The sequence below is a fragment of the Rousettus aegyptiacus genome, unplaced genomic scaffold, assembly GCF_014176215.1.
Source record: "Rousettus aegyptiacus isolate mRouAeg1 unplaced genomic scaffold, mRouAeg1.p scaffold_m13_p_5, whole genome shotgun sequence".
NCBI classification, from domain to species: Eukaryota; Metazoa; Chordata; class Mammalia; order Chiroptera; family Pteropodidae; genus Rousettus; species Rousettus aegyptiacus.
The window spans coordinates 77,130,515-77,153,819 of NW_023416308.1; the positions used below are offsets into that span (position 1 = coordinate 77,130,515).

Here is a 23,305-nt window from a genome sequence, read left to right on the forward strand (position 1 = left end):
TTAATATCCTCTGAAATCTTGAGGGGCAGAGGTGGTGTAAAGATAGGGGTCCATGTCCAGATTATATTCCCAGGTGTCAGGTGTAACAGATCAGCGGAGCCTGGCCAGAATGTGGTCTGAGTCTAGTCATAGAGGATTAAATCACATTGGTAAGAGGAAGAAGGGGTAGTAGTCCTGATGGTGGTAGCTAATTTATTTAATGTTTGCTATATGCCAGGCACTATTCAGAGTGAGGGCTTGGATTTGATCCTGGGGGCAATAGAGGGCATGGCACTGTCTGATGTCTCAATTCTGAGATCCCTTGGCCCCCCCGTAGAGAATGTGACCAGAGAGAGAGATGCACCTCACACATCAGCAGGGAGGAATTTTCGAAGCAGTTTTACTGTAAGTTTTAGAAGTTTAGACCTAAAAAGTAATTAGAGAAAACACCTCAACAAACTCCACCCCTACCCTCTACCCTACCCCCCACCTGCATGAAGGAGTTAGAGAAGTTGGGGATAGGCAGTCTTTTTATGAAGCAAAGAATTTGTCCTGGAAAGTGTATGACCTGAGGGGTATGCATGCTCCCCACTGTGCTAGTAAACTGGGGAGATGGATATTTTGGAAGCCCTTCTCTCATCCCCCAAGGACTTTGGTAATAAGGGCGCCCCCTTCCCTAGCTTCTCGCTGGGTCTTCACTCCCCCACCTGCTGGACCTGCTAAGATCTGAGTAAAGGAGGCTAGGGGCGGGGTGGGGAAGCTGCCCAATCCACCTTAGATGAGCTGTTGGGGCAGAAAAGTTCTCTGTTCTGTTTCCCTGGTCCTCCCATAGTGTGGATGTCAGTGGCTGAATCCGCCAAGGGCCATGTCTGTGGTCAGGTCCAGACGGATTCTAGGTGATTTTCTTGGAGAAGGAAAGATTCTCTGGAGAAGGAGGATGAGAGGCTGAGGGAGAGAGAAGGGATTACTCCGTTACTCCCTGTCCTAACATTCATCACACTGTGCCTAGGGTGCTGGGAACAAGAGGGTCACACCAGTGGCCAGGGCAGGAGGACTGAGCTGGGGGAACAGGGAGAGGGGAGAGGCAGGCCGGGCCCTGAAGGCGCAGGGCAAGGTCGTGTGGCCTTCGGGACACGTCAGGAGGATAGAGAGGGCTTGGTTTCTGCACCCGCTCTGTAGCAGCGCGCAGCGCCTGCACCACAATCCTCCCGCGCCCTCAGCGCTCCGTCTTGGATCTCAGCTCTCCAAAGGCTCTTTCTCCCCGCCCCTCAGCCTCGGTTCCTCCGCTGTATCTGTCCCTGGCCCTGTCTTTCTGAGACTGTCCCTCTGTGTGTGTCTGTCTATCACTGCGCTGTTTTGTCTCATCTCTCTCCCGATCTGCATCGCAATCCTTTTTCCGTCCATGTCTCCTCTTCTTCTCTGTCTCGATGCCGCCTCCCTCTCCTTCTCCGTCCCCCTCTGTCTCGCTCTTATCCCGTCTCCTGTCTCTGCCTGTGCCCATCTCCACCCCTACGTTTCTCTAGTCCACGTTTCACCTCTGTCTCCATCTCTGTCCCTGTCCTCCTCTTGCTCCCGTCTCCAATTTCCCTCTCTCGTCCATGGCTACTCCTGTCTCCATCTGTGTACCTATATCTCTCGTCTCTTGCTCTGCATACGTCTCTGTCTCCTCTCTTCATCCACGCCCCTACCCCAGGCTCTGTCTCTCCCTCGTTCGCGTCACCATCCCCTCTCCTGGGCCGCCTTCGTGGTCCGCCGGGATGGGACCTCGCTGGGGGCGGGGCCTAGGGGCTGGATCGGAATAACTCGGTTATCAGGACGAATTGAATTAACTTCACACGAGCGCTCTCAGGCCCGTCTCCCCTCCCTTCTGTTGGGCCGCAGGTGGGGAAGCCAGGGAAAGGGGTCGGGACCCTCAGGCCTGGCACGATGCGTAGAGACCAAAAGTCTGGTCCGGATTGAGGCGGGATGGGGACTCTAAGAATAGGGTCTCGCGCAGCCCCGCCCTGCACCTCGGGAGCCCTCAGAAGGTCGCGGGGACCCTTTGGGGTGGAGGGGTCGGGAATGGATGGAGGCGGGGTCTGGGCTGCTCAGGCCCCGCCCCAAGGAGCTCGCCCCGCCCCACCCCCTCCACGGGGTCCTGCGCGTTAAAAGGCGCGCGGGCCGAGCCAAGCTGCTCTTGCGTCGCACCCGGGCGGAGCGCGGCCACGACGGGGCGGGCGGACTCGCGGGCGCTCAGAGCCAGCCTTGGGTCCTCGGGTGCCTGGCGCTCGAACCCCCATTCCGACCTGCACCTGGCCCGGGACCTCAACCCCGACCCGGCCCGGCCAGGCCCCCGCCCTCGCCTCCCGGGCCGATGGACTACTCCTACCTCAATTCGTACGACTCGTGCGTGGCGGCCATGGAGGCGTCCGCCTACGGCGACTTCGGCGCCTGCAGCCAGCCCGGAGGCTTCCAATACAGCCCCCTGCGGCCCGCCTTCCCCGCGGCCGGGCCGCCCTGCCCGGCGCTCGGCTCCTCCAACTGCGCGCTTGGCGCTCTACGCGACCACCAGCCCGCGCCCTACTCGGCAGGTGAGCCCAGCCCCGTCCCAGTCCTCCCTCCAAATGCTAAGGAACCTCCATCCCCTTCCCTACTCGGCAGGTGACTGCGACTGTCCGCCACGGCTGCCACCGTCCCTGGCCTGGCCAGACCGCCGCCCCCCGCCCCCCAGTGCCCCGCAGGACCCCCAGTTCCCCCTTGTAAGACGGGGTTACCCTAGGCAGACTTGAATCCCACCCTCTCATTCTTCCCGTTCCTCTTTCTTGCTGCCATATTCTTATCCCACGCTCTTCGGGTCAAGGAAACAGATCGCCGCTCCAGCCCCAGGCCCCTCGCCGGGCCCTCACCTCCTCACCTGAAAGACTGATCATCCATTCCCTTGGAAGCTGCTTCCGGCTCAGTTTAAACAGACCCTCATCCTTATCATCCCCACCCCAATTCATGCTCAGCCCTCAGCAAAGACCCCTACAGCAGCTGAGCTGCCCATATGGAAACCTTCTTAGAGCCCCAGAAATATCAGGTTCCCCTTGCCCAGTTTTGCCCATCCCACCTGTGCCCAAACCCGCTTGCACCACTGAAACCTGTTCAGTGACCTGAAGAAAAAGGTGCCAAGGTCATTAAGCCACTATCATTTCCCTAGCCCCCTGGAGACTCTCCCAGCTGGAGTCCTGCAGAACCCAGAAGCAGCCTCTAGGACATCCAAGCCCCTTAATCCAAGTCCTGGTCTAAACCCTCAGCCTCATGGAGCCTCTCAGGCATCCCTATCCTTCTGATTGGAGTCCAGGCTGCCCCACCCAATCTCCTTATCTTCTTCCTTCCTGGGAAGACCAGGGGAACCCAAGTAGAAGATTGGGGCCTGGGACGGGGCGGTGGGGGGGGGGGTAGGGAGGGATGGTGAGTTAAAGACCTGGATTTGGAGAAATAAGAACCAGAGAGGTGGAGCCAGAAACTGGAACAGGGATGGGGACATTGGACCTGATGCGAATGGGGGGATTGGGGAGATGGAGAAAGGAAACAGGGAGATGGGCCCCAGAGAGATGGAGTTATGAGACGGGGAAATAGGGACAGGTACAGAGAGAGGGGAGCAGAGATAGGAATATTTGGGACTCTAGGAGAAATGAGGACTCAGGTTTGGGGAGATGGAGATAAGAATCAGGTGCTGGAAACAGAAGTATGGGAGACGGGGACCAAGGAAGACTGAAAACAGTGAGGAAGATAGGTATGAGAAGGGGGTGTTGGCGACAAAGATTGGGAGAGAGAGAGAACTGGAGCGAGAGAACAAAGATGAGGGATATTGGTGACCCCCGGAAAATATGGAGACCTAAACAGGGTTTGGAGAGAGGGATGGGGAGTTAGTGTCAGAAACACTTTCTGTGGGGCAGTGGGAACTGGGATGGGGTAGATGGAAACGAATGGGAAGAGAGTGACAGGAAGGGGTGGAGCCAGCTTCAGGGGAGTTGGGACACCCAGAAGGGTGCCTGGGGGAGAGAAGGGGAAAGAAAAGAGGGAGGATCCTGGGTGGGGAGAAATAAGGACCCTTCCCAATGGGCACAAAGAAGGGGAAAGTTGAAGCGAGACAGGGATAAAGGGAGATGATGAAGAGAAGGAGGCACCTGCAGGAGAATAGGGTGTGAGATGGGGCTGAGGAAACGAGGCCTGGGAAGGATCGAGATGGGGGTTGCGGCGCAGATCGGTACCCCGCAGAGAGCCCGTGGCAGGATTGAAAGCAGACCCAAGCGGGGGCGGCGGGAGGGGCCTGGGAGGGTCTCAGTCATTTAGCAGAGGTCCTGGACTGATTGCTGATGAGACATGACAGCCAGACAAGGCGAGGGTGGACTCTGCAGGACCTGGAGTCAAGCAAGCAGACTGAGAGGGAGAGAGAGACACACTGATGAGGGTCGGAGGGCCGGGTGGACTGCGGGAGGTGGAGGGGACACCAAGAGGGCCAACAACCGGTCAGCGGCCTTGACAGGAGGATCGGATTTTGGTTCCCTCGCTGCTGCTTTTGGGTCTTCCTGCGCCCTGTCCGCCTTCACCCCTGCCGGCTCTAGCGAACGAAAAGGAGAACGCTGGATGCGAGACTGGGAGGACGAAGCTGAGGGGCTAGGCCAGGGGCGGGGGACGGTGAGCGACCCCCTCTGGGGCAGGACACAGAAGGCTGAGCGCGACCCCTCACGACCCCGCCCTCGTTGCTCCCCCTCCCGTGCACACCCGTAGTGCCGTACAAGTTCTTCCCGGAGCCGTCGGGCCTGCACGAGAAGCGCAAGCAGCGGCGCATTCGCACAACGTTCACGAGCGCACAGCTCAAGGAGCTGGAGCGCGTCTTCGCCGAGACCCACTACCCCGACATTTACACGCGGGAGGAGCTGGCGCTCAAGATCGACCTCACTGAGGCTCGTGTGCAGGTGTGTGTATGCGCGCGTGTGTGTATGGGAGTGTACCCGCGAAAGGAAAGGAAGGTTAGTGCCCAGCACCGGGGGGATCTCACTTGGCGGTAGGCAGGTGCAGCCTGTAGGAGGAGAGCTAGATAGGGCTAGGGGCCAGGGCGCAGGCCAGGGATGGTTGCGCAGTAGGAGGCGGAAAGTCTGGGGAGGTAGCAGCGCCAGGACTTGGCAGACCTGAGGCCTTCGGGAGATGTGAGCCTTACGATTTTCCCTTCACTTACCCTGGTAGGGCCGAGCGTGTAGAGTGGTGCTGGAGAAGCTAAGACGGAGGGTGAGTGGGTAAAGGGGGAGCTCCAGGCGACCTCGGGTCCCACCAAGGCGGAGGAGTTGGGGAAAGCGGGTCAGTGCCTCGAGGTCCCTACCCAAGCTCTGCAGCTGTGAAGCCCCCTGGAAAGCCCCGGCTTGGGGGCTGGCACAGGGCGGAGAGCCGGGCCAGGGTGGACTCTGTTGTCTACCTTACAAACCCGAGTACACATATCCAGTTTGCCCGCCTTGACTGGAGATCCAGGACAAAAGGTTTCTCCTCATGCCCTAAACTGCTGTACACAGCTGTGGTGCACTCCAGGCGGGTATTCTCAGAACTTCTTGTAGGAGGAAATTGGGGGCCAGGGCCATGGGTGATGAGAGCGAAGGCGGAGTCCCCTCCAGCAAGATCTGCGTGTGAGCAGATCCCAAGGGGAAGGCTCTAGGGACCTGGAGGAGGGGGCAAGTGGAGGGGGAGTGAAGAGGAGGGCAACGAGCTGAGTGGTGGAGGGCCGAGGGGCCGCGATCGGAAGGCTGGTGATCATTTTAATCCGGCCCCTTCCAGACCGAGGTCTCACCGGCGCCTGAGGTCCGGGGCTGACTGGCACCTGTGCCCGCAGGTCTGGTTCCAGAACCGCCGGGCCAAGTTCCGCAAACAGGAGCGCGCAGCCAGCGCCAAGGGTGCGGCGGGCGCGGCGGGCGCCAAAAAGGGCGAGGCGCGCTGCTCGTCCGAGGACGACGACTCCAAGGAGTCCACGTGCAGCCCAACGCCCGACAGCACTGCATCGCTGCCACCGCCGCCCGCGCCGGGTCTGGCCAGCCCCCGCCTGAGCTCCAGCCCGCTGCCCGCCGCCCTGGGTTCCGGGCCGGGTCCTGGCCCGGGGCCGCAACCGCTCAAGGGCCCATTGTGGGCCGGTGTGGCGGGCGGTGGGGGCGGAGGGCCTGGCGCGGGCGCAGCAGAGCTGCTTAAGGCCTGGCAGCCAGCAGAGCCCGGGCCCGGGCCTTTCTCGGGGGTTCTGTCCTCTTTTCACCGGAAGCCCGGACCCGCTTTGAAGACCAATCTCTTCTAGCGGCCGGACTCTGGAGACTCCGGGCCTTGCCCCAAGTAACGTCCTTGCCCCCTCCAGGACCTGACAGAGCCTCTCCTCATCCCGGACACCTGCCTGGAAGTCCCCATCCGTCCCCACCTCCCACCGTGTCTGACCCCTAGGTGCACCCTCCCTAGCTTTGGAGATCAAGTTGGGGCCACTCTCGTCCTCACCCACCCCCACCCGGCAGAGGGGAGTACTTTTCACTGGGACGCCCCTCCCAGGAGAGCCCGGAGCCCCTTTTAGTTTGGCTTTCTTTGGAACCAGGATCAAATAACGCCCGACCCTAACAGTGCTCCAACTTGAGGGTCCTCCTGGAGGAACAGCCAGCCCCCTCCCCTCGCTGTGCAGTAAGTAGGCTGGGTCATTTTTCACCTTGGTGACCAGTCTGCTGCCCCGCCCTTCGGAGCCTACCCACACTGATCCCACCCACGGAAAGGCCTGTGGCTGCGGGATAATCAGCAGCCTTAAGTGTCCCACTGCCAGTTTGTCCCTCATGCGTTTCCTCCCTTCTGCAGCTGGTCTGGCACAGAGGGTAGCCCTTAGAGAGTGAAGGGGCAATGGAACAGAGGGGTTTCCTCTTGATTTGTTTTTTGTTCTTTTCCTTTCTAAAACTTGTAATTTATTGAGGTGAGTTTCACTCAATCCAAATAAAACTTAATTTATTGAAGACATCATATTGGCCACCCCTCTGAGTACCCAAGATGGAAATAGGCTGTCTGCAAGGGCCTGGTCCCCCTTGCGACCAGAGGACCAACGACTGCCACATATCCCTACAGAGGGCAGTACAGACCAGGAGACAGAAAGAACTAAGCAAACTGGCACTTTATGGAAGAGATCCTCCCCCCACCCCCAACCGACCCCAATAATATTAAAGTGCCCACCCTCCATAAACCCACACAGAAAAAAACTTAAATAAACCCAGTCCGATTCTCGGGCTGTTCCTTCATTTCTGGGTGGACACCCCAAAGTGAGGGTTGGGGAAAAGATCTAGCTGAGCCCCTCCAGCTGCGGTTCAAGGCCAGAGGAACCAGCAATGAAAGTGGGGGCCCAGACGTACCCAAATGGACCCCTGGGGCACCCATGGGGCTGGGAGGAGGGGTCCAGATAGGGAAGACAGCACCAGAAAAACCGAGGTCCTCGGTAACCATGGCAGCTGATCTCTGGTGCCCAGGTCTAAAAGGCGAGGGGCAGGATGTCCTAATTAGGGCATTACAAATGACTGGGCAGTAGGGAACGCAGATCCCCAATAAATACGAAGAGAGGTACTGCCCTGCCCCCCATAACTTTTCAACTCTGGGGCCATGACTCGGTCTTCCTGGGGTCACGCAGGAGCACTGAGTTAACAGCTTCGCCTTGCCACCCAATCACTTGCTGAGCTGCAAGGTGTCCAGAAGGAGGCGCTTGTGAGCGGGGTCTTGCACCCCAGCCTCCTCCAGGTCCTCCTCGGTGATGTCACTGTAAGGATAACAGAAGCTGGGAGGTGGGCAAGGTGGTCCAGAGCAGTGGTCCCCAACATTTTTGGCACCAGGGACCGGTGCTCCTGTGATAATCTAATGCCTGACGATCTGAAGTGGAGCTGAGGCAGTGATGCTAGCGCTGGGGAGCGGCTGCAAATATAGAAGCTTCTCTTGCTCACCTCCTGCTATACAGCTGGGTTCCTAACAGGCCAAGGACTACTGGCCACTGGCAACCTCGGGGTTGGGGACTTCTGGTCCAGAGGGCCCCTAGCCCTACCCCTGGGGGCAGATCCACCCCACCCACCTCCAGCCCCGCCCCCACCTGAGAAACTCCAGGTCGTCCCAGCCATTGTGCACCAGGCCCTCCTCGTAGCGCTCCAAGCCGATGGCCCGCAGCCAGGCACCCATGCCTGCCTCACCCAGCCCGCCAGCACGCCCGCTCTGCGGACACGGAGCCTGAAGGAATAGGGCAAGTCAGAGGGAGCACTGAGGGTGCCCACCCACAGAAGTACCGAAAGACGGCCATATTCTACCATCTGCTCTTGGTTGTGGGGGAGGGAGTCAAGGACAGGGCCTAATTCATGTGTTCCCCTACTCCCTAGTACCCTGCTCAAGGTAGAGGGGACACCATAGAGTGTTGAATGGTAGAGTAAAAAGATACCACAGTCCATGGGCGAGCACATACCTCGGGTACACACAGCCAGCCACCTCTGGACCACATACCTCCTCTGCCAGGTCCTCCTGGATGCTCTCTCGGATGCGAGGTGGAGGGAAGCTGAGAGGCCGGCCATAGTCTGAGGGCAGTCCCCGGGGTGGCTGCAGCTCCAGTGGGCCTGGCAGAAGCACTGAGCGGCCAGGCCCAGCAGGAGCATAGTCCACCTCACTCAGTGTCTTGGCCATCTGCAGCACTGAGCAGGAGCGATCGTCCCCACTGGCTACCTCCCCCAGGAAAGCACTGGCAGGTGAGGGGCCTGGGGGCAGTGGGGGTCTTGGATGGGCCTTGGGAGGTGGTGGGCCACGGGCCTCACCCCCACTACGACCTCGGACCACTGGCCCTGGCAAAGGATCCAGGCTTGGGGGCAAGAAGATGGCCGAGTCCGGCAGTGGTGGGGGTGGAAAGTCTGGAGGGGGCAATGTGCCTCCAGACTCTTCATCTGATGAGCTCCCTTCTCCTACACGGGGCGGCCGGTGGCGCCCAAGCTGTGGAGCAGGCACTGTGATGGCCACCTTGTTCTTGGTGGCAGGTGGGACAGCAGCCCTGGCAGACGAGGGTGGCTCTGGGGGCAGCAGCTGGTGTGGGACCCCTTCAAGGACGTAGTAGGCAGGGTTATTGAAGCTGTTCTTGGGTGGGGGGGCTGCCACTCCATCCGCCTCTGGAGCCCCTTCAGGCTTCAACCTGGGTTAGGAGCAGGATAACTAAGTCAGGACCCAGAAACCCAAAGTTAAGGTAGTAGGAGCAGTGGGACAAAAGCCGGACTGGGAGTTAGAAGAGATAGGTCTCAGTCTCAGATTTGCATGTGACCTTGAGCATATGGCTTTCTCTCTCTGGCCCTTGGTGTCCTCAGGGGAGTTAAATGTATAACACCTAAACTTCTTTGCCTCCCTTGCTGAGATTCTCAAATCTTTTATGACTTTGTAACTGAAACCTAAGCGTAAAGGAGTAAGAACAGGTGTGAGAAGGCAGGGCAATAAAGGCCTTTAATGAAAGTGACCAGTCCGAGTTGGAGATTTGGAAAGCCTCCGGAGGCATCTGATGGTCCAGTCTACTGAGGAATATTAACTCAGGAATTCAGATTAGTTTTACACAAGCCTGGCAATAAAAACCAAGGTGATTGTTATCAGCTGAAGAGGAGTGAATAAAGCACCAAACTGACCTAGGAGTTTCTATTTAAAGTCAAGCAACAATTTGATATAACTAGAAAGCAAGCCTTACTTTACCAAAGTATGATCCACAGAATACTAGTTCCCCAGGATATTAATAGTTATTATGTGGAAAAGAAGTTTCCTGGCCCATTAAGTTTGGGAAACTATATTCAACAGAGTTGAAAAAGGATTTCCTTCCTGTCCACATGCTCAGAGATTTTGTTCATGCTAATATGCAGTGGGAATATCTAAGAAACGAATCTAGCAAGAATCATTTCCCCAACTCATTTGACCACAAACCCATTTCTAGGGGACATTTTACAAGGTAGCGCTCCACAGAACATACTGAGCGAAACCTGGGCCTGAGGCTTGCGTCTTCTCCGCCCAAAGACTCAAGCTAAGTCTGTTTACACAGAGGAAACTGTTGCAGAAACACTTTCTAATTCCATTTTTTAAAGCAGAATTGAGAGGAAAGGCCGACTGTGTTCCCTCTGACTCACAGAGCCACACTTAAGGGAGGCCTGGCTAGCCAGAGTGGCCATGGGTGTGGTGCCCCAGCACCTATGGGGCGGCAGAGCATGCAAGTAACAGACGATTCCCAAGCAGGCCCTGAAAACCAGGCTGGCCCAGAGAGCCATGGATAAAGTGGGGGGATGACAGGTTCTTCTCTCACCTGGGGGTCACGGGCTCCTCCCGGGGAGCAGCTCGAGGTGGGGCTGGAGGCCTCCCAGTTGGTGGTGGTTTCTCTGGTTCTTCAAATAACTTGGACAGAGGACAGGAGGCCTCTGCAGAGGCTGGCTTGCGGCTCCCTGACCTGCCAGGAATGCACAGAGCAGGAAAGGTGAATAGGGGCTGACCAAAAGTCCCCAGGAACTCCTTCTCATGACACCTAACACGGCCCCAACTCACCTGGGTTCCTGGCTGCCTCGCGACACAGAGGGAGCTTTGCTCTTTGCTCCTGCCTCATCCTTATCAATGCTGATCCACTCTGAGGGAAGAAGGAAAGGAAACTCAGGGAGGACCTAGAGTTCTAGATCCCAGACACCCACTGACCTTCTAGCCCCTTCCCAATTACTCCTCAGGACAGGCCCACTCCCAGCGATGGATGGAGAACTTCCAAACAACTGTATTCTAGAAATGCAACATGTCCTCCCCACACCCCTGGTCCTCCCCCCTAGTCCAGCTCATATCACCCCTTCTCATGCCCCACACCCCTCCCAATGGAGCCCCCACCGTAGAGTCGCTCACGGGTGCCCAGGCGTTCTGTGGGCACCCGCACCTTCATGGAGCCACGGATGTTGCCTGTCTCCTCGCCACGGTGAGAAAGAAAGGTCAGGAACTGCTGGGCCGTGCTGCCAATCATAGACTTGAGCGCCACAACGCATTCCCCTGAAGGGCAGACGGGGCAGACCGGCAGATTGCCAAACCTTTCTAGGCCCCTGCATGGCTTCCTATGCCCCTTGGTAGCCCTCACCCCTCACCATAGGATTCATAGCCATCCATGGACTTGACTGTGAGCAGGAGATGCTGGTCCTGCAGGTACTCAATGTCAGCAAGAATCGGCTTGAGCTGGGGAACAGAGAGGCCCAGTGAGGAATGAAGCCCACAAACCACACCCTCCTGTCCCTGACACCACTCACTCCTACCCTCAGGTTTGTGCATGCTCACTCCCATTCAACTCTTAAGGAAAGATCCCAAATCCTTAATGTAGAAGACACAGCCCCGCACGGCCCTTTCGAAGCACTTAACAGCATTTTAACTCATTTTCTGACTCCTCAATGGCCAACACAGGACCCCACATTTAGCAAAAGCTCAAGAAGTATTTATTGAATGAATGAACGAACACACTCTAACTTGGTCCCACATCCCCCCCAAAAAGCAAATGCCTTCATCCTCACTCATACCCATCCCCTACCCTACCACATGCATAGATATGTGTGCACTCTGCTGTCTCTGCCTGCCCTCCCCAAATTCACTCTGCTGCACCTCTCTCTGTGCCTCCCCCACAAACCCAGGCCCTGCATGCAGCCTCACCGTGGGCAGCTGGCGTGAGGACCACTGCACTTTGAGAAAGTTGATGTTGTCACTGCTCTGGGCATCATTCTCAAAGCTCTTCTTATACTCTGGGGTGGGGGTAGGGGACACCCAACTGAATGCCCCCTCCCAGCTACCCTTCCTCCTAACTAGGGGGGCTGCTCTAGGCAGCTTGGGCCCCCACCCCATTGGGCAACTTGTGTCCCCCATCCCCCTTGGCCCACTCCAACCCTGGGCCTCCTCTGACCCTCCAAGCAGGTGGAGTAGAACTCAATGAAGAACTTAGTGCGGCTGGCTGTCTTCACAATGGCCTCGATGCTCTCAAACTCAATGTAGGCCTGGTCCGAAGTCTTTGAAAGCCCTGAGGGGCAGAGGGAAGAAGGCAGGAAGAACAGAACAGAGAAAGTGAGCCCGAGGACAGGAAATCAGGAACCCTGGCAGAGCAGGAAGAAAGGCCAGAAGGGGCCTCCCCAGTCCCAAGAAACCAATAGAGAGACCCTAAAACCCAGACCCTGGATCAATGCAGAAAGAGAACCCAAGGATAAGGGGCACAGACAACCCAAGGATACGGGGCCTTTAAGAGCGGGTGGGGCACCAGAATGCCTCAGGGATTGCCCGCCAATAATCCACCATACCACCAGGCACTCAGGGGCATACATGTCGCCCCAGGCACACGCAGACACACATATGTTTTCATTCACTCATATACACACATACTCATGGGCATGGACCTCTGACAATGACTCAGGCACACAAATACCCTCACGTATCATATTCAGAAACATTCTTGCATGTACAAGTACACACACACACACAGACATATACACTTAAAGCAGTGTACATCCCAGGCTTCTACCTGTGCCCACACAGATGTCTGCCAGACCCACAAGTATATCTAGAGTAGTCACCTTTCTTGGAGATGAACTGAGAGGTAACCCCAACCTCAAATGTCCCAAACACGGGAGAGTGGTCACTAGTGACGATGTCATCAGTGCAACCTTGGGAGGGGGATAGTAATGGAGGCTCAGGGAAAAGCTCTTTACTCTCTGCTCCCACTTCCCAAAGTAGGGCAGAGTCAGGACAATCACCACCCAGGATCACCCATCACCCTTTCAGGAAGGCTCTGACCATAGGAATTGCAGATGATATGCGTCTCGGGGTAGGATTTCCAGAGAATCCGGTCACACCATGAAGGCACATTGGTCCTGACCTGGGACAGGGAATGGCAGCACGGTCAGGGCTGACAGCTATGGTTGCTTGTCGTCAGACCCTCCAACTTCCTAGAGCTGATAAGGGCCATAGGCACTAGACTGCTAACTGAAGAGGCCCACAGCCTTGAAACCATGCACATTCTTAATTCACTGCAGTCCTGGGGGTGTCTTCCAAGGCCCACCCTGTTCTCACTCACCCCAGTTGGCTTCTGCTTGTGCCAAGCATATGTGTCCCGGGAACCCCGCTCATAGCGGTAGGTGGGTGGGAAGGAGATCTCCTCCTCACCTAAGGAAGACAGGGGACAGGTCAGGGCTCAGGGATACCACAGACCTCTGGCCCTCAGAGACCTCCTCCTGGGCCCACACTCACTGAATCTAAGGAAGACCTTGTGCTTTTCCCGCTCCAAGTTGAGCTGATCGACCCTGAGCAGGGGCTCAAACTCCTTCCTGCTGATGTAGTTTAGGATCTCCTGGGGTGGGGACAGAAAGGCTGGAGACTTTCCCTCTGAGCCAGACCCAGAGGTGAGAGCCTCTGACCCCCAGCCCAGCCACCCTGCCAGCCACCTGCCAGGCCCTGCTCGCACTTGGATATCCATGTCCAGACGGTAGTTGAGGTCCCCGAACCAGAAGAGGTGAGTGAAACGTAGAGAGATGTCAAAGGCACTGAGCTGTCGGTCGCCCAGAGAGAGCAGCCGCAGGATGTCCAGATAGTTCTGGTTCCGCCTACAGTGGGAACAAGGGGAGGTCCCCAGGGTTAGGACTCAAGATAGGCAGAAAAGTAAGACGTGTCTGGGGTCAGGGATGGGGTAGGGATCAAGGTCATTGGGGACAGAGAAAGGTCAGGAAAAGGCAGAGGGGTCTTAACTCTGGGGACATGGATATATAGGTGGGTCATGGACTGGGATATAGGAGAGGGAACAGGTCTCAGGGAAACAGAGAATGAGGGCAAAGAGATTATTTGGGAAAGCACCCCCTCACCGGGCGGTCTTCTCATTTCCTGAAGTGAGGTGGCAATTCACAAAACCAAATGAAGTGCCATTGAACATGAAGGAGACACCCACGGCCCCCTTATTTCCTGTCAGAGCAACAAGAAAGGAAGACCTGAGTCACCTTCAAGGGGCTCCCAGCTCTCCCCTCTGCCCATCGAAGCAACAGTGGGAAGATCTTCCCGCCCTCATCCCCAGGTGCTATGAGGCAGGCGGTCCCCTGAACATACACCCACACCTTCCCTGGGAGTCCATATGGGGCATATGCAGTCCATTTGGATGGCCTGAGTCTGTCTGCACGTGTGAGCAGAGCCCCTGGAGATCAGAGGATCCCAAAGGTAAAGCTGCAAAGACTTACAGATTCTAGGAAGAATCTACCCTGAAGCAGCACTGGATGACAAACCAGTGGAGCTGGGCACTATGCCAGGCTCTACGATAGACTAGCTGTGTGACCTTGGACAGGTCATTCAACCACTCTGGCCCTGAGTTTTATCATCTACAAAATGGAGGTAATTACCCTGGTCTGCCTTCCAGATGGGACTGGAAGAGATTCAGAATATGAACATGCTTTACAAAGTTCAAAGAGTTCTATATATGGAAAAACCGAGACCACCCAAAAAGAGGAGACCTTGGGCTGGAGAAGAAGCAGGAGGCATGGAAAGGGACCCTGCCTGCTCTGCTCACCCAGAGTGTTGGCAATGCCAGTCTTCACGCTCGACGTACTGACATGGCTGATGCGGTTCTCGTGCTCTGGCTTGACCAGCACAGCCACCTTGATGTTCCACAATGACTGCATGGCAATCTGGGTAAAGAATGCAGAGTCACCTTTGCCCTGAGCTGGGCTACTGTCTGCATTCTCTGTACCTCCCTCGCCACCCTCAGCCCATACAATAGACTTTTCTGGCAGGTACAGGATAGGGAGGCCTGCTGTTCCTTTTTTTTGAGGGGCTATAGCACAAAGCATTTAGATCAGATCTCAAGGATATGCCTAAGGACTAGAGGCACGGCCAGTCAAGTGGTGTTCCCCAGGGTCACCATGAGGTCAGTACAATAGTTTGGGATGGTGTGTGAGAAGAGGGGACTCTCCGCAGCAGCACCAGCTGCCCGCTCTCCCTCACCGGGCGGTAATCCAGATCTGTGAGTTCTTTGAGGCCCCCGCGGAGCAGGTCCAGCCACTCTCGGTCGCCCACCGAGTTCTCCTGGGTCCCAAAAACATAGATGTCATGGGGTATGGTCACTGTGACCTCATCCAGGGTCTTACCCAGACCCTTTGATGTGAACCAAGATGTTACATTTTTCGGAGGTGGCACACTTCCTGGAGGTGGAGGGGATAGGGAGTGGTCAAGGCCCTGGTCCGGGGCCATTCCTCTCTCCCACCTCAGCCCCACCCCCAGGCCTGACCCATGTTCCAGGTGCCTATGAAGATGGAGATCATGTCAGGCTCATCCTGCTTCGAGTGCTTATTCTTCATGAGCTGCAGTAGCTGGCAGAAGGCCTCCCGCTTCTGCGGAGACGGCAGTCAGTCAGGGGTAGGTAGGCAGCCAGGGAACCCCACCCTTGCACAGGGATATTCTGCTGGTAGCAGGTACCATAAGGAGAGGGTCATGCCTGTCTGGTTCACCCACTACTCACATATGTAACAAGTACTTGACAAATGTTCATTGAATGAGTATTTGACTTTATCCTCAGGTCACCCACTCTCCACACACATACTCTCTGCCCTGTCAGACCCACCCCTGCTGGGAGCGATGACATGTTTATATCATGTGTTCCCTTTCTTCCCATCCCATGGGGACCCCTACAACTCCCAGTGGCCTGGCCCAACCTGCTGCTCACCCGGGCACTGACAAAGATGAAGTCCTTGCGCTGTGTCCGGTCTTTCTCCTTCTCAAACACAACACCCAGCTTGTTCTGGACACGCTGGGACTTAATAAGCTGGCGAACTAGGGGATGGAGAATGGGTCACACTGGCCTGTCCTCCAAAGCCTGGGACCACCCTGTCCACCCTCCCAGGTCAAGGTCCTGGCTCACTGCGGTCATGCGTGAAGGTCGTCCAGTCCTCCTGTGAGTCCCGCTGTCTCCGCAGCAGCACCAGCCGCCCACCTTCCACATCCACGCTCAGCGTGAACTTCTGTGACTTCCCAATCTTGGTCAGATCACCCAGAGTCACATCCAGCTTCACCTGCAGGCCAGGAGTAAGGAGGTGCTGAAAAGACCTCAGGGCAGGCAACATCCCTTTTACCTACTGCCTTTTGCCCAATGAGGCCCCACCTGGCCCCCCTTTCATGTACCTCAAAGGCCTGCACGGGGATGGTCTTGGCCTTACGTGTAGACGGCTGCAGCAAAGCTGGGGGTCCTGTGGAACTCATGTCCTGTAGGGCCTTCAGGGCCTAGAAGGGGCAAGAGCAGGGCAAGGGCAGGGGACAAGGTCAGGAGGCTGGGGCCAGAAAGGCATGGTTGGGGTCAATGCTGAACTATAGATTCAGGGTTGAGATCAGGCCAGTGCAACAGGTCAGGGACTGATGGGTCAAGGGTCAGAAGTTCAAAAGTCAGGCCACCTTCTTCTGGATGCCTGACAGGAAGTCCTTTAATACTGATAGCTTCAGCACCAGGCTCTCTAGTTCCTGCTCCCCAGTCTGTGGTGGATTCTGTGGAGAAAAAAAATGAATCTTGTACATGAGGCCACCAAGCCCACCCAGCCCCAGAACATGAACCCATTCCCCAGAGGTCTTCCCACAATCCTACCTGTTGCTGCAAAAGGCGGGTCACCATGGGCGAGCTCTGCTGGTCAAACACCTTCGACAGGATCTCCAGGCCAGACAGGACCTTATCCACCTCACTAGGGAAGACATCAGGTCAGAACTCCCCACCCCAATCCAAGTACAGGGAAGCAGGGCTTTAGCCTCCACCATAAAGACATAAGCGTTCAGAAGAGGAAAAGTCAGGAGGCAACCACTGAATCCCTGTTCAGGACCAGAGGTCAGGGCATTTATGCAGCAAGGGGGAGCAGGTGAGTACAGGTCAGAGGTAAGGGCGTGGTGCTCGGTGTCAGATGTCCCAGGTACCTGTGCAGCCTCCGGCATGAGGTGGCAAGAGTGCGGGTGAGGTGGGGCAGGTTGCTGGCTCCGCTCCGAACAGCCTCCAGGTCCAGCCCGTAGCTGCCTTTCAGGTACTCATGCGAGACAGTGCTCAGCCCATTGGGAGCACTTTGGGGAGGGGTTAAGAAGTCAGTGGAGGCCCTGCTGACCGTGTCCCAGCACCTCTACCCCATCCCTAGAGGAGATGGTACTAGTGATGACTAGAGTGCCATGGATCAGGGTGTCTGTCTCTGGGGCTGAAATGGATGGGGGTGGGGCTGGGGCTTAGAGGGTCTCCCCACTAGGACACAGTTCTCAAAGGAGAAAGTGACTTCCTGCTCCATGGAGTAAATTGGGGGTCTTACCTCTCAGCAGCTGGAGTTGTGGGGGTGTCTAGGGCTGGTGGGGTGTTGCTGGGCCCCACAGACACAGAAATGCTTGTGGAGCCAGAGCGCGGGGGAAGTGGGGGCTTCTCGTCCTCCCCATCTGTGGACAGGGGTCAGTGGGGCATTATTCTGGGCCTCCTGCCCTCAGTGAAGTAATGGGGGAATGCCACAGCAATCAGAGACTTCCATGGAAAGGGGGTAATGGGACCTGGCATCATGGTTAGGGACAGTGAGCTTTAAGGGAAGTAGGCTGAGAATATAGGATAGGAAGAAGCAACTAGTGCCTGAGCACGGGGCAGGGCAGGCATTTGCACACAGCACACCGGGTGGCACCTGAGGCATCGCGGTCATCTGGGGGGTCCGGCTCTCGCTCCCGCTCCACAGGCAGCAGCAGGGCACACACGAGGCCCTGGTTGGGCTGGGCGTACAGGCCAATGAGCTCGCCCAGGGTCTGGAAGCGGCGCACAGGCACACCTTGTGAGGTCTGCAGCCAGCAAGGGTGGGAGAAGGGTCAGCCAGCCTGTCCCAAGCCATAAGCTGGTATCAAGGTCAAGGGTCAGAGTCCAGCCTCCTACCTGCACAGCCAGGAAGTCTTCTCCATCAGGAAGAATTCGATATGTGTGCACGTGCTTCTGATACCTGACGGCAAGGCAAGGGTCAGAATCTGTCACCCCTAGGCTGGGGTCTAAGCCCCAACGTACCCTCCACTCCTGCCACCAGGTTCAGCCCCCGGCTCCTTCAGCTTGGTTTCCCTAAAAACATTTGCCTAGGCTGCATAGGTTTAATGATGGGGTTTGTCCACATCTACCCTGTTGGTATCACCAACAAGCAGAACTCTCCACCCCTCTACCCAGACCTGCATAGTCTCCACACCCACCGCAAGGCCCAAGAAGCAACAAGCAGCTCTTTTGTGGCCTCCACAGCTGTCTAAACAGCCCCTTTGGGCTGTGGCACCAGTCTGGGCCCCCCGCCAGAGTTAAGAGTCCTCAGAAGCCTGAGTAACTGCTGTTTGCATGCATGGGTGATGTGCTAGCACACGTGTGCCTGCTGTCTGTGTTTACGTTGGTGTCTAGCTCTGCTGAAGTTGGGTATGTCTGAAGCACTTTTGCTGGGGAATATGGAGGTATCAACCTGGAAATTTCTCCCCCCTTCTCCAGACACCAGGAAATTTGGATGACCCAAGGGGCCCCCTGTGGGAGACTGGGCCTCTAGGAGTCCCAGAGTGAGGAGGGCCAAGAGGGGCGCTGACAGATGGCAGCAACAGCTGAGCAGGTGACAGCTGAGCCAGGCCTGGGTGGTGCAGGCCATGCTCAGTGGAACTAGAAGACTTCCTCTGCAGTCACGCCTCAGAGCAGTCTTACCCAAGGGAGTCAGATGGGCCCCTGTGTTTTGGGCAGAAGGTATTGGCTCCAGAGAAGACCAAACACCTGTTTGACCTACACCTTGGCCGCAGAGCCCTCCCATTCCCTCAAGTAAGCATCCTCTGAGGACTCTCCTGGCTGCCAACCAGACACAGGCCTTGCAGGTGTCTGTGTGTGACTGGGTGTGTTGGTTTGTGGACTGTGGGCCTGTGTTTATAACAATAATAGCATCCCATTAACTGAGTCATGTCCCCATGACAGGCCAGATACTCAGCACCCAACAGATGTGATCTCATTTAATCTTCACCTTTTGAAGAAGATATTATTATCTCCATTCTCCAGAACAAAACTGAGGCTCACAGAGAAAAGGTGATTTGCCTAAGGTCACAAAGCAAGTTAAAGGCACAGCTAGGATTTAAAGCCAGGGCAGAGACCAGCGCCTACAACCTGGCCTGCTGGTCAGATTGCCTGTACCTGTTGGGGCAGGAATGTGTCCTGAATGTTACCCGTGTACATGTGGGCATGTATATAAGCGAGCAAGTATGTTTCTGATCACCTACCCACAGGTTTCTGAGATTAAAGGAGTAGCCAGAGTCAGCCGAAGTACCCCCCACCACAGACCAGTACCCCACCTATTTCTCCTCCACTGGCAATGGAGCCAGGATTCTCCCCTCCTGGGACAATAACTTTCCTCACCCAGACACAGCCCCAGCTGTCCCCTTCCCACTCAACAGCTGACCCAGCACCTGCCTCCCTACCCTCCCTAATTAGGGGGTATGCCTCAGAGGGGACTGGAAGGCAGGGCTCTAGGACAGTCATCTGCCTAGGCTGCTCCTCTTCAGTCTCCCCTGCTGGGCCCCAGGCTTGAGGCATAAGCTGAGGCTTGAAGCCCCTTCCTCTTCAGGTCCGCGGCCTAGGTTAACGTTTCTCGACCTCAGCACTACTGACATTTTGGACTGCATAATCTTGTTCTGAGGGATTGTCCCGTTGTTGTAGGATGTTCAGTTGCATCCCTGGCTTCTATCCACCAGATGCCAGTAGCACCATCCCAGTTGTGACAACCAAAAACGTCTCTAGACATTGACAAATGTTCCCCCAGGGGTAAAATCATCCCCAATTGAGAAACACTGGCCTAGGCCAACATACCCCCAAAGATGTGAAGAGAACAAAGGGTAAAGGGACAGAAAAATAGGGGTTTGGGAAGGCTCATGAGGCTGAGGAGAAACATAACTAGATCTAAACAAAGCAGCCCTGTGACTTCCCACTCACCACCTCCCACTCCTGAGACCCACAGAAGCCTACCCAGTGTCAGACTGAGTGATCTGGGGGACAGCTCAAAACTGAAAGTGGCCAACTCACCCCAACACCATCGCCACACATGGCTGGCTGATGGGTACAGGCACAGGGCAAGGCCCACTTATAGAGATGCTAAGTCTAGCCCCACACTCAGCACCTATAGCTCAGGCCTGGGCAGCGGGGAGCCAGGACACACACACACTCACTCATTGATTCAAGAAGTAATTAACATGGCTCCATACAGCCTCACCCCCTTCTTCTCAACACCACCCTCTCCCCTAGTCCCAGCCATACACAGCCAGGGAAGCCCCAGTCTCAGTCCTGAATGCATAGCAAGGCCCCCTAAAGGAGGTGCTGGCCATCCTCACACACCCCACCAGTCCCTCTAGCCTCCTTAACTATCCCTGAGAGCTAGACTAATGTACCAGATCCCCACTTCACCCAAACTCCCACTATATCTACCACTTAGACATCCAATCTCTGTATAATCAGCACTGCACACAACTCGCCCAAATGCACATCCTCACACCTCCAGCTCCTTCTACCTGAAGGGTGCCTGAGGGGGTCTGCATGCCCCCCCCCCCGCCCCTGCTTACAGCCACTCTGGCAGCAAGACCGCACACACTCTCCCTCAACGCCCCAGAAAGTGCCCCCACCCCCGCGCCCTGACACACAACAGGAAGTGCTCCCTGCATCTCTCAGTCTCAGCATAAAGCCAAGGCCCCACTCTGGGGGGCGCTGGCGTCCCACAGTCCCAAGCCCTCTCCACACAGTCAAAGAACCCCAAGCCGTGCCCCAGCCCACCGGAGCCCCAGCGCCACTCACAGGACGCAGAGCGCGAAGGCACCCGCCACGCTTTCGCTGTCTCGGACCAGGAAGCTGCCATCGCGGCCTGCCCGGGCCAACAGCTCCTCCGCGGCAGCGCGGCTCAGATCTCGGTGGTACCAGACAGGGGCTGGGCTTCCCAGCGCGCCTCCCGGCGCGGCGCCCCCCAAGGCCGGCGTCCCGCACGCCGAGGCCATGGCCCGTGCAGGGCTCAGCGCCGCCAGCGCCCACCGCCCCGCGCCATCGCCCCGGCACGCTGGGGGCTAAGGCTGGGGCCGGGCTCGGGTCCCGGGCCTGAGGACCGGCTGGCTGGGCCAAATCGGAGCTCCGCGCTCCGCCGCGCAGGCCGCCTGGTTCGCCGCGCAGCCGCCGCCGCCTGCAGCGTCGGCCTCAACTTGAAGAGAAAGAAAAGTTTGTTCAGAGGCGGCGGGGGAGGGGCAGGAACGGAGCACAGAACCGGCCGCTGGCCCCCTCCTCCTCCACTCGGCCCACCGCCCGGAATGCCCTTGCCTCAACCTCTTCCCAGCGATGTTAATACCCTCTCTCTGCATTCCTACAGGACCTATACCCCCACCCAAAACCCCAGAGGTAACTGGTCACTCAAACCCCACAATGATCCTGCCCCGCCATCATCACCCCGAGGAGATCCAGCCAATCCCCCTAAAGAAGACCAAGTCCCTCAATTCTGCACCCGGACACTTCAGTAACCCCGGCCCCTCACCCGAGAAAAAGTCCCCTTCAATACTCGCAATGATATGACCTCCAACTCCCATAGACGTCTAATTCCACTCCAAATCTTTTTCATTCAGCTCCCCTGCAGCCTCGCAGAATCGAGTTCCCAAAACTCGCGAAAGACCCTATGAACCTCTTCCCATGCCCCTCTCCATCATCCAAGCGGCCCCGACCCCCAACTCCCGTGAAATCCAGCCCCCCTAAGACCTGAAGCCTCAAAATCCACTGGGTCCAGCCCCCGACAAATCCCGCAGGGGGATTCCCTTCGTAGAGATCTGACCTCCCACAACCCCCCAGACGAGGTGTCCTCAAATCCCCACGTACTGTCCCTGGCAGCCCCTCTCAGCCAGGACAGAGCCCTTCCTCCCTCTTGGCCAAGTTCCCTGGCACCATCCCCCCATACCCGCAGGCCTGGGCCTTGAGGGGTTCAGCAGTCCGAGACCAGGCCTCCCCTTGCCCGCTAGAAGAAAGTTCTCTCAAATCCCTGGGCTCCCGACCTCTCCCCTGAGCTGCGGCCGCCGCGCGCAGACCCCCACCTCCTGGGCTGCTCGGATGCCCCCTTCCCGGGGGAAGCTGCCCTAGACTCTCAGCGGCCACTTAAGATGGCCATCCTCTGCCGCTGCACCCCCCACTTCGCCTTCCGCCCCGCCCGCCGCTCCGCCCCCGCGGCTCTCTGCGGAGCAAGGGGTAGCACCCGCGCCCCGCCTCCCCCGGCCGGTATCTGGATCCCGGAGCCCCTGCTCGCAGAGTGACCTCGGGCAAGTCACGGCACCAATCCGAGCCTCGCCTTCCCGCTCTGCAAAATGGGGATAATGTTATGTGCGCAAACTCAATGAACTGTGCTTGTAAAGCTCTCGGCACTGGGCCTGGCATCCAGTCGGCGCTCCCTAACGGCGGCTATTTTTATTATTAATTAAGGAGTACCGAAGGTGACAGCTGTGTAAACTGTAAAGTGCAGCGTCGGAACCGACGGGTATTATTAGCACCGCTCCAGCCCCTGCCGCTCCCTCCAAGTCAACAAACTTGAGCCTTTGTAGGCGGGACGCCGAGCGGGGAGTACCCAAAGCTGGTCAGCTCGGACACCCCGGACCCCCTCCTCTCCTGAAGATTGCGAACTCTAACCAGGCGGCCAGAAAGGGGCGGGCCCATTGGAGGGGCTGCCCCGCCCCTTCCCAAAAAAGACCTAGCCGGTGGCAGCGTCTCCGGGGAGTCGGCTTCCTGCCCCGCCCCTCCGCCCCCTAGCTCCTTAAAGGCGCAGGCTTCCAGCTGGGCTTCCACTGCTGCCAACTCTTGGGACAACGTCGGAGGATCCTCTTTAACCTGGGAGAGAACTTTTCACTTTGCTGAATTGAAACAGTGTCTGGATCAGTCCCGACGAGCTCCTTACTCTATTTCGAATACACATGGATTTAACCTAATTGGAGCAAAGCTGGGACGTGGAGGGGGCTTGATAAATATGACTAAGAGACTCTCCCACACACCTAACAATGTCTCCGGGCTCCTCCAGGAACCCAATAACTCATCACCCAATCTGTGCCCGACTTCTCCCATCAGTTACCCTTTGGTACGAGGAAAAATGAGCCAGCCAGGAGGGGGCAGCCCGGTGCAGAGGAGAGAGACCTGGACTAGGTGTCTTCCTGCCTGATTTTAGTTCTAGCGTGAGCACTCACTTGCCAGGTCCTCGTGGACAGGTACCCGTGCCTCTCTGGGGATAAGTACAGTCAGGATGCGGAGACAAAGACTTCTCCAGGGGAAAGGGAAAGTAATAGACCGAGAGGTCAA

At 57.1% G+C, this 23,305-nt stretch overlaps 2 protein-coding genes across 5 annotated transcripts; one reads left to right on the top strand and one right to left on the bottom strand.

Moving 5' to 3' along the window:
- The first annotated feature begins 2,160 nt into the window (after nt 1-2,160).
- PHOX2A (paired like homeobox 2A) lies at nt 2,161-6,711 on the top strand. Its single transcript, XM_016157990.2, has 3 exons — nt 2,161-2,549; nt 4,735-4,922; nt 5,825-6,711. Exons 1-3 carry the CDS (start codon nt 2,333-2,335, stop codon nt 6,272-6,274), a joined length of 855 nt encoding a protein of 284 aa, XP_016013476.1. The 5' UTR covers nt 2,161-2,332; the 3' UTR covers nt 6,275-6,711.
- Nucleotides 6,712-6,933: 222 nt separating this feature from the next.
- Nucleotides 6,934-22,167, bottom strand: INPPL1 (inositol polyphosphate phosphatase like 1). Of its 4 annotated transcripts, none has more exons than XM_016157988.2 (29): nt 22,060-22,167; nt 20,792-21,185; nt 17,885-17,948; nt 17,643-17,793; nt 17,289-17,409; nt 16,912-17,052; nt 16,592-16,685; nt 16,405-16,494; nt 16,138-16,236; nt 15,878-16,028; nt 15,683-15,789; nt 15,248-15,350; nt 14,965-15,161; nt 14,531-14,648; nt 13,839-13,935; nt 13,445-13,583; nt 13,231-13,330; nt 13,058-13,146; nt 12,778-12,859; nt 12,558-12,647; nt 11,897-12,010; nt 11,650-11,738; nt 11,097-11,184; nt 10,849-11,004; nt 10,525-10,603; nt 10,289-10,429; nt 8,476-9,148; nt 8,075-8,208; nt 6,934-7,750 (listed from the first exon to the last, which is right to left on the bottom strand). In XM_016157988.2, the coding sequence occupies exons 2-29, from the start codon at nt 20,986-20,988 to the stop codon at nt 7,660-7,662; spliced, it is 3,795 nt and encodes a 1,264-aa protein (XP_016013474.1). In that variant the 5' UTR covers nt 20,989-21,185; nt 22,060-22,167; the 3' UTR covers nt 6,934-7,659. The 4 variants fall into 4 exon arrangements, with proteins under 4 accessions (XP_016013474.1, XP_036076948.1, XP_036076949.1 ...); XM_036221055.1 differs by lacking the exon at nt 22,060-22,167 and adding an exon at nt 21,927-22,041; XM_036221056.1 differs by lacking the exon at nt 20,792-21,185 and having other exon boundaries at nt 17,633-17,793; nt 22,060-22,125.
- Between the last annotated feature and the right edge of the window lie 1,138 nt (nt 22,168-23,305).